The sequence below is a fragment of the Cetorhinus maximus genome, unplaced genomic scaffold (genome assembly GCF_964194155.1).
Source record: "Cetorhinus maximus unplaced genomic scaffold, sCetMax3.hap1.1 HAP1_SCAFFOLD_470, whole genome shotgun sequence".
NCBI classification, from domain to species: Eukaryota; Metazoa; Chordata; class Chondrichthyes; order Lamniformes; family Cetorhinidae; genus Cetorhinus; species Cetorhinus maximus.
In genome coordinates, this window is record NW_027596412.1 from 310890 (window position 1) to 320692 (window position 9803).

General features: G+C 64.8%; 1 protein-coding gene across 1 annotated transcript in view; it reads left to right on the top strand.

The window, feature by feature from the left end:
- The window catches only part of LOC144673795 (protein capicua homolog), a gene marked incomplete at its 3' end in the record, with an annotated part of 86298 nt that extends 76856 nt beyond the window's left edge, over positions 1 to 9442 (top strand). The window contains 5 exon segments of the mRNA XM_078535454.1: positions 6531 to 7152; positions 7154 to 7253; positions 7256 to 7471; positions 7583 to 8174; positions 8177 to 9442. Of these exon segments, the coding sequence (XP_078391580.1) occupies positions 6554 to 7152; positions 7154 to 7253; positions 7256 to 7471; positions 7583 to 8174; positions 8177 to 9442 (2773 nt within the window).
- Between the last annotated feature and the right edge of the window lie 361 nt (positions 9443 to 9803).

Consider the following 9803-nt stretch of genomic DNA (forward strand, 5'->3'; position numbering starts at 1 on the left):
TAGGGGCTGGAGGAGGTTACAGAGATAGGGAGGGTTGTAGGGGGTGGAGGAGGTTACAGAGATAGGGAGGGTTGTAGGGGCTGGAGGAGGTTACAGAGATAGGGAGGGTTGTAGGGGCTGGAGGAGGTTACAGAGATAGGGGGGGTTGTAGGGGCTGGAGGAGGTTACAGAGATAGGGAGGGTTGTAGGGGCTGGAGGAGGTTACAGAGATAGGGAGGGTTGTAGGGGCTGGAGGAGGTTACAGAGATAGGGAGGGTTGTAGGGGCTGGAGGAGGTTACAGAGATAGGGAGGGTTGTTGGGGCTGAAGTGCGGAGCCCAGAACTGGATGCAAAACTCCAGCTGAGGCTGAACTAGTGTCTTATACAAGGTCAGCATAAGCTCCTTGCTCTTGTACTCTATGCCCTTATAATAAAACCTAGGACACTGTATGCTTTATTAAGCGTTGTCTCAGGACAGGCTCACTAACCTGTCCTGCCATCTTCACTGACTGATGCACATATACACCCAGGTCCCTCTGCACCTGCACCCCCTTTAGAATTGTACCCTTAATCTTATATTGTCTCTCCATGACCTTCCGACCAAAGTGAATCAGCTCGCATTTCTCCGCACTGAACTTCGTTTCCCACTTATCCACCCACTTGTCCGTTTGAAGCTCTACCCTGTCCTTCTCAATACTTCCAAGTTCCGTACCACCCTCAAGCTTTGAGATTGTGCCCTGTACCCCGCAGTCTAGGTCATTCCGGTATATCAGGAAGAGCAAGGGGCCTCGACACTGACTCCTGGAGAGCTCCACCACCCCCCCCCCGCCGAACCTCCCTCCAGCCCAAGAAACATCCGTTAGCCACGGGAAAGACCCAGCGGGTCTGGCAGCGTCTGTGGAGAGAGCAACGGAGCCGGCGTTTCGAGCTCCCGTAGGGCTCTTCTCCGGAGCTGAAGAGTCGTACGGACTGGAAACGTCGACTGTGTTTCTCTCTCTCTCTCTCTCTCTCTCTCTCTCTCTCCACAGGCACTGCCAGACCCGCTGAGTCTTTCCGGCGTTTCCTGTTATTTTATTTCGGATTTCCGGCATCCGCAGTATTTTGCTTTTTACCCGTTAACCGCTCCTTCTGTTTTCCCCGTCGCTCAGCCAGTTTCGTGTATCCGTGTGCGTCAAGGGGTGGGGGTGGGGGTGGGGGAGTTGGAAGGGGTAACGTGCGGGCGCTGTGCCAGGTTTCAGATCTCTGACACTGCGCAGCAGCTGTTCAGCACCAGGTCACCGCGGCTGGCACCCGATATAACAACGTGGCAGACGTCAGGGAGGCCCCGTGCACTATAAGGAGGGGAGACCTGCTCGTGTTTGGGTTTGAGCCGCTGCCAATTTACAAATTGCGGCTGCCAATTTCCGCACAGCAAGATCCCACGAGCAGCAAGGTGGGAATGACGCCACCGTCTGCCCTGGCGATGTTGGTTGTAAGGTAAATGCTGGCCCAAGACACTGGGGGGCTTTCCCCCCCCACCCCACAACTACTACCTCCAATAGCTTCTGTGGGATCTTTCCCACCCACCTGCATAGGAAAGGTAGTGCAGTGCTGCCTTAGTGCTGCGCAGGGAGTGTTGGCCTCGATGAGGGGCCCAAGCTGCCACATGGGGAATTTAGCGTGCAGGCAGCTGGAGAGACATGTCCGAGCAGTGCCAGGCACGCCTGGGCAGGGTAACCCGCCGAACACGGCAATGCAAAGCACACAGCCCGGAATCCACACCTCAACCAACAATCAGTCAGTCAGTGTACAGACAGTGACAGACACAGGGAGTGAGTTACAGGCTGGAATCTAATCGAGAGATGCATGGGGTGGGGTGGGCATTATACAGAGAGTAACAGATACCCAGGAGTGAGTTACAGACTGCAACCTAACAGAGGGGTTCGGGGTGGTTTATATATAGAATAACAGATACCCGGGAGTGAGTTACAGACTGGAATCTAATCGAGCAGTTCAAGTTGTTGTATATCAGTGTCAATTACATCACAAGCTTAGATACAGAGTAAAGCTCTCTCTACAGGGATCCCATCAAACACTCCCAGGACAGGTACAGCACGGGGTTAGATACAGAGTAAAGCTCCCTCTACACTGTCCCCATCAAACACTCCCAGGACAGGTACAGCACGGGGTTAGATACAGAGTAAAGCTCCCTCTACACCGTCCCCATCAAACACTCCCAGGACAGGTACAGCACGGGGTTAGATACAGAGTAAAGCTCCCTCTACACTGTCCCCATCAAACACTCCCAGGACAGGTACAGCACGGGGTTAGATACAGAGTAAAGCTCCCTCTACACCGTCCCCATCAAACACTCCCAGGACAGGTACAGCACGGGGTTAGATACAGAGTAAAGCTCCCTCTACACTGTCCCCATCAAACACTCCCAGGACAGGTACAGCCCGGTTTCGATGCAGAGTAAAGCTCCCTATACACTGTCCCCATCAAACACTCCCAGGACAGGTACAGCACGGGGTTAGATACAGAATAAAGCTCCCTCTACACTGTCCCCATCAAACACTCCCAGGACAGGTACAGCACGGGGTTAGATACAGAGTAAAGCTCCCTCTACACTGTCCCCATCAAACACTCCCAGGACAGGTACAGCACGGGGTTAGATACAGAGTAAAGCTCCCTCTACACCGTCCCCATCAAACACTCCCAGGGCAGGTACAACATGGGGTTAGATACAGAGTAAAGCTCCCTCTACACTGTCCCCATCAAACACTCCCAGGACAGGTACAGCCCGGTTTCGATGCAGAGTAAAGCTCCCTATACACTGTCCCCATCAAACACTCCCAGGACAGGTACAGCACGGGGTTAGATACAGAATAAAGCTCCCTCTACACTGTCCCCATCAAACACTCCCAGGACAGGTACAGCACGGGGTTAGATACAGAGTAAAGCTCCCTCTACACTGTCCCCATCAAACACTCCCAGGACAGGTACAGCACGGGGTTAGATACAGAGTAAAGCTCCCTCTACACCGTCCCCATCAAACACTCCCAGGGCAGGTACAACATGGGGTTAGATACAGAGTAAAGCTCCCTTCCTGTGGTAATACCCGCTGTCTCTCGGTTTCTCCTGTGCTGCAGTCGAGATGATATAATTGCAGTTTCTCGGTTGGGGGGGGACTCCGTGATGTTGAGCTGCTTCACCTTTTGCACAGCGGCCGATCCATGGAACAGGCACCCTCGGGAGCTAGCGCGAGCAGTTAGGATCGATCCATAGAGATGGAAATTGCAATGGATTGCTCTCAGATAACACTTTGCGCTACAGCATGAGAGTCAGTTCAGACACAGTGTCTGGTGAGTGTAGCATGACTCAGGAGGAGCAGGTGGCTTTTAACCTCCAATTCCTAAACCTCTCCACCACTGGGGGTTTTCCTCACCTCATGTGGACTAACTGATAGAGATTGATCACTGTGATTTAGTCAACAACTCCATTATCATTGTGGAATGCGTCTGGCAGAACTGGATGGACCTCGGTCTTTTATCAGCCACCCATTTCTGCTCTTTCCACACGTTCCTAGGAGTCTGTACTGTGCTCAGCGGCTCGCAGTCTCTCTCTCTCTCTCTCTCTCTCTCTCTCTCTTTCTGTCACCTCTGAGTCAGAAGGTGGTGGTTCGCATCCCCACTCTAGAGGCTTGAGCACGTCAACCTGGCCGACACTCCCGGGCGCCACAAACCAAGCGAGTGCTGCACTGTCAGTGGCTGCCTTCCGCTAAACCCAGTCCGTGCCCCTCCCCCTCGCCCTCGGCCCGCCCAGGAGGTCCGGCCGCCTCTCGTCGGAAGGCGAGCTAAGGGATCTCTCCCCGGGTGTCCCGGTGGGGCCGACATCGGTGCTCGTGGGAGCTTGCTGTGCCGAAATTGGTCGCCACGTTTCCCGACAGTGCACCAATGGACGGCACTTCGGGGGGCGTTTTGAGAGACCCTGAGAGGGCGGGTCAAGGGCACTTTTGAAGTGCTCTGTGTTTGTACCTGGAGTGTGAAGACCCAGTGGTCTGAGGGTGAAGCGGAAATTGGAGAGGGTGGGGCGGGGGGTGGTGTCGGGTGTGAGGGGTTGTGGAGACATGAGTTGGGGAAACCCACCCCCAGGGCTGGAGAGCTTTAAGAACCATAGGTCCAAAATCCCCTGTACTTCCCAAGCCATACCTCCCCCACCACACACCAGGCCTCAAATTACTCAAATACTCCATCCCATCTGAGGAAAATCGAGTTAGTTGGTATTTTGAGTGAATCAGTAAAGATTGCTTCCACTAGCTCCTGGTCCTTGGGTCTTACTTTTCGGTTGCTTTCTGTGACTGTTCGCAGTCGCCAGGACTCAACCAGCCCCCACCTGCGAAACCCAAAACAAAACGGCCGCTGTTAGATGGGATTCTGCAATTGGGCAGCACTCGCTGAACAATCCTGAGTGCGCTAACGGCTACACTAACAACCAACGTAAGATACTCAGCCCAGCTCGGAACATGGCTCATTTACCCTCGCTAGAAGCGACATACATTCATGCGCAGGGACCCCGTTCTCTGCAAACAAAAGGAATATGTCCAAGCCTTGCACCTACTCGTAAATGACCTGGGAGCTCGGGGGAGCCTGTTGTTCCCCATTGCTTTCTCCATGGCAACTCCTGGGCCAATCAGCCAGCACCCTCTTCCCCTGCAGTATAAATTGTTGTGGTCATTTGAAATTTGGCATTCTTGTGTTTGTCCTATTTGGGGGTGGGGGTGGGGGTGGGAGGTGGGGTGGGGGGGATGGGGTGGTGTGGGGGGCGGGGTGGGGAGGGGAGGGGGAGAGTGGGTGGGGTGGGAGGTGGGGTGGGGTGGGAGGTGGGGTGGGGTGGGAGGTGAAGGGGGGCGGGAGGTGGGGTGGGGTGGGAGGTGAGGCGGGGTGGGAGGTGAGGGGGGGAGTGGGGTGGGGTGGGAGGTGAGGGGGGGAGTGGGGTGGGAGGTGAGGGGGGGAGTGGGGTGGGAGGTGAGGGGGGAGTGGAGTGAGGGGGGGAGTGGAGTGGGGTGGGGTGGGAGGTGAGGGGGGAGTGGGGTGGGGTGGGAGGTGAGGGGGGAGTGGGAGGTGAGGGGGGAGTGGGGAGGTGGGGTGGGAGGTGAGGTGGGGTGGGAGGTGGGGCGGGGTGGGGTAGGAGCGAGGTGGGGCGGGGTGGGGGCGGGGTGGGAGGTGGGGTGGGAGGTGGGGTGGGAGGTGGGGCGGGGTGGGGGTGGGGTGGGAGGTGGGGCGGGGTGGGGTAGGGGCGAGGTGGGGCGAGGTGGGGGCGGGGTGGGAGGTGGGGTGGGAGGTGGGGCGGGGTGGGAGGTGGGGTGGGAGGTGGGGCGGGGTGGAGGTGGGGGCGGGGTGGGGCGGGTGGAGGTGGGGTGGGAGGTGGGGTGGGAGGTGGGGTGGGGTGGGAGGTGAGGTGGGGTGGGAGGTGGGGCGGGAGGTGGGGTGGGGTGGGAGGTGAGGTGGGGTGGGAGGTGGGGCGGGAGGTGGGGTGGGGTGGGAGGTGAGGTGGGGTGGGAGGTGAGGTGGGGTGGGAGGTGAGGTGGGGTGGGAGGTGGGGCGGGGTGGGAGGTGGGGCGGGGTGGGGGTGGGGTGGAGGTGGGGTAGGAGGTGGGGCGGGGTGGGGGTGGGGTGGAGGTGGGGCGGGGTGGGAGGTGGGGCGGGGTGGGAGGTGGGCGGGGTGGGAGGTGGGGCGGGGGTGGGGGTGGGGTGGAGGTGGGGCGGGGTGGGGGTGGGGTGGGGGTGGGGTGGAGGTGGGGTGGGAGGTGGGGTGGGAGGTGGGGCGGGGTGGGGGTGGGGTGGAGGTGGGGTGGGGGTGGAGGTGAGGTGGGGCGGGGTGGGGGTGGGGTGGAGGTGGGGTGGGGGTGGAGGTGGGGCGGGGTGGGGGTGGGGTGGAGGTGGGGCGGGGTGGGGTGGGGGTGGAGGTGGGGCGGGGTGGGGGTGGGGTGGAGGTGGGGCGGGGTGGGGTGGGGTGGAGGTGGGGTGGGAGGTGGGGTGGGAGGTGGGGTGGGAGGTGGGGCGGGGTGGGGTGGAGGTGGGGTGGGAGGTGGGACGGGGTGGGGGTGGGGTGGAGGTGGGGTGGGAGGTGGGGTGGGAGGTGGGGCGGGGTGGGGGTGGGGTGGAGGTGGGGTGGGGGTGGAGGTGAGGTGGGGCGGGGTGGGGGTGGGGTGGAGGTGGGGTGGGAGGTGGGGTGGGAGGTGGGGCGGGGTGGGGGTGGGGTGGAGGTGGGGTGGGGGTGGAGGTGAGGTGGGGCGGGGTGGGGTGGGGTGGAGGTGGGGTGGGGGTGGAGGTGGGGCGGGGTGGGGGTGGGGTGGGGGCGGGGTGGGAGGCGAGGTGGGAGGCGGGGTGGGGTGGGGGCGGGGTGGGAGGCGAGGTGGGGCGGGGCCGGTGGGGGGGGTCACTATGACTCGGTTGGCCAGAGGACCTGGCGAGTGGGTAGCTCAGCGACTGACTGGGTCGTTTTCTTTCTGTTCTTCTTGCCCAGATCCCGCTGCCCAGCCCAGCCCAGCCCAGCCCAGCCCAGCCCAGCCCAGCCCAGTCTAGGATGAACCATGAAGTCTGCCAGGAAGCCGAGCGCCTCGGGCGGCAGCAGCAGCAGCAGCAGGTCCCCTCCCGCAGGGCGGCAGAGGGGTCTCAAGCGCCGGCATGGAGACCAGGGAGCTGAGACGGCAGGCGCGGCCCAGCCAGGCCAGGGGGGGGCGCCCGCCACCCGCAGGACCCAGGGCCGGCAAGAGGGGAGGCCCCGGGAGGTCAGAGGCCAGGAGCCGCAGGCCGGGGTCAGAGGCCAGCCGGGCCGCTCCAGGGAGGCCGAGGTGAGCGGCCCACCCCGGGAGGAGGGGCGCGAGGCGGGCAAGGCCGAGGGGACGTCCAGCCGCAAGACGGCCACCTTCAAGTCCCGGGCCCCCCGCAAGAAGCTGGTGGAGGAGCTGTCGGGCGCCGAGGGGCGGGACGACTCCAGCAGCAACAGCAGCGAGGGGTCGGGGGTCAGCGCCCCAGCCCCAGCACCCGCCCCCGCCCCCGCCCCCGAGGAGAACCCACCCCCCCCGGCGCCGGCCGCCGAGCCCTGCGGCATCGTCGGCGGCGCCAGCTCCTCGGGCACGGAGACGGCCAGCGAGCACTCGGCCGACTGCGAGGACGATGAGGCCGAGGGCTTCCCCCGGGCGGCCCGCCCGCTCACGGCCCACCCGGCGGGTCCTGGCCCGCCGCAACGGGGCCTTCCGGCCCGGCACCCTGCGGCACTGCCGGCGGCACTGCCGGGACTGGCCGTCCAGTTCGACGGCGACCGGGCGGTCACCTACTTCGAGGGCGGGGGCGGGGGGGAGCTCAGCGTGCTGCTGGACCTGGCCCCGCCCCCCTCCGCCCTGGCCCCCGGCACCCGGGTCTGCGCCCGCGCCGGCCCGGCCTTCCGGGACGGCACGGTGACCGAGATCGGGCAGGGGGTGGCCCCTTACCGGGTCCTCTTCGACCAGGCCGGGCGGGAGGGGGAGGGGGAGGAGGAGGAGGAGTGCGGCCAGGGGGAGGAGGGGGCGTGGGTGCCGCTGACCGACCTGCGGCTCCTGCGGCCGCCCTGGCTACCGGAGGAGGAGGAGGAGGCATCTCCTGCCGGCGCCACCTCCCGCCTGGAGGGGAGCCCCCCACCCCCAGGCCGACAGCCCCCAGCCCAACCCCGGCAGCCCGAGGACGCCGAGGTGCTGACGCTGAGCCTGAGCATGGGCGGCGGCCGGCGGGAGGGCATGTCCGGCGCGGCCCTGAGGCCGGGTCTCCTGCCTTCCTCGCCCGCCCCACCGCCCCCTCACCACCACCACCACCACCAGCAGCAGCAGCAGGCGGCGGCCCCCCAGGATGGCACAGGGGGCGGCAGCAGCAGCAGCAGCAGCATGTCACTGGACAGCCGCCTGACGCCCGGCTCCCGCTCCCGGACCCCCCTGGTGCCCGCCGGTGGTGGCGGCGGCACCACCACCACCACCACCACGGCGGCGGCAGCGGCGGCCGCCCAGCACAAGTACAAGAAGGGCGACGTGGTGTGCACGCCCAACGGCATCCGCAAGAAGTTCAACGGCAAGCAGTGGCGGCGGCTCTGCTCCCGCGACGGCTGCATGAAGGAGTCCCAGCGCCGCGGCTACTGCTCCCGCCACCTCTCCATGCGCACCAAGGAGCTGGAGGGGGCCTCGGACGGCCGGGCCAGCGGCCTGCGGAGGGCAGCTCCGAGTTCGACTGGGACGACACGTCCCGGGACAGCGAGGCCAGCAGCGCCCGCACCGACCCCCACCCCCGGCTGCTGGCGGCCTCCGACCTCTCCAGCTTCAACTCGGACGAGTGCGACGCAGCCAACATGCTGGTGTCGCTGGGCAGCTCGCGCTCGGGCACGCCCGGCTTCTCGCCCGTCTCCAACCAGTCGCCCTTCTCGCCGGCGCCCTCGCCCTCGCCCTCGCCCCTCTTCGGCTTCCGGCCGGCCAGCTTCAGCCCCATCACCGCCTCGCCCGTCATCCAGCGGGCCTCCTGCTCCTCCTCCTCCTCCTCCTCCCGGCACCGGCACGCCAGCACCCCCAAGCTGGGCGTCCTGACGCCGGAGATGGTGCACCACCACCACCACCAGCAGCAGCAGCAGCAGCAGCAGCAGCGGGAGCGCCACTCCTCCGGCATCCAGCCCACCTTCCAGACCAGCCTTACCTTCACCGTGCCCATGAGCCCCGGCAAGACCAAGGGCCGGGCCGACTGGGCCCCCCACGGCGGCGCCCCTTCGGCCTCCGCGGCGGCCGGTGACTACCACAAGGGCGACAGCGCGGACCCGGGGATGGAGACGGTGCTCCACACCCCCACCGCCGCCGTGTCCGCCGCCGCCGGCTTCCAGGCCGTCTCGCCCACAGCGGGGCCCTTCCCCCGCTCCCGCCAGCCCTCCCCCCTGCTGCTGACCCCGCCCGCCGCCATGACCTCCGACCCCATGGCGGCCAGCCCCTCGGTGCGGCGGGTGCCCGCCGCCCAGCGCGACTCGCCGGTCATCGTGCGCAACCCAGATGTGCCGCTGCTGCCCACCCGCTTCACCGAGCGGCCCCTGGGCGGCGTGGAGGGGGCCCGGGGAGGGGGCGTAGGGGGAGGGGGTGTAGTGGGGGGAGGGTGCAGCCCCCGGGCGGCCAAGGGGGGCGCCAAGGAGCACCACCGCCACCCGGCCGCCAGCGGCAAGGCGCCGCTCCAGGCCCCTGTGCCCATCAACGCCAACCGCATCCCGGGCCTGGCGCCAGCCGGCTCCCCTGGCCAGCCAGCCGGGGGTCTGGGCGCCGCCGCCACCGCCTTGGCCCCCTCCCGCCAGGAGCCCCCCATCCAGCCCGTGGCCTACCACCCCTCGCCGGCCGCCCTGCTGCCTGTCATCGTCCCCTCGCCGCTCGGAGAGTTCAACCACCCGGCTCCCAAGAAGGAGATCATCATGGCCCGGCCAGGAACAGGTACTGACACTCCACTTCTCTCTCTCTCTGTCTGTCTGTCTCTCGGCCTCTGTGGGGAAGAAGCGACTCATAAGTGGGGGGAGGGCTCCTTCCAATGACTGTTCACCTTGTCGGGGGTGGGGCTGGACATCGCCAGGAGCCGGTCGACGTGCCCACACGCACAGGTCAAAGAGAGAGCGGGCGAGGCTTCGGGAAGAGCCCGTCATGTCTTAACTGACCAGACTTAAGTTGTTCGAGGTGGGGTGGTCACTGATGTGGCGGACTGGGCAGTCTCTCTGGACGTTTAAATGTCGGCCTCCAGAAGGCATGGGCTAGGGTTCCACACGAGAGACTGTGTGCGCGGAAGGGCGGAGTTGGAGCC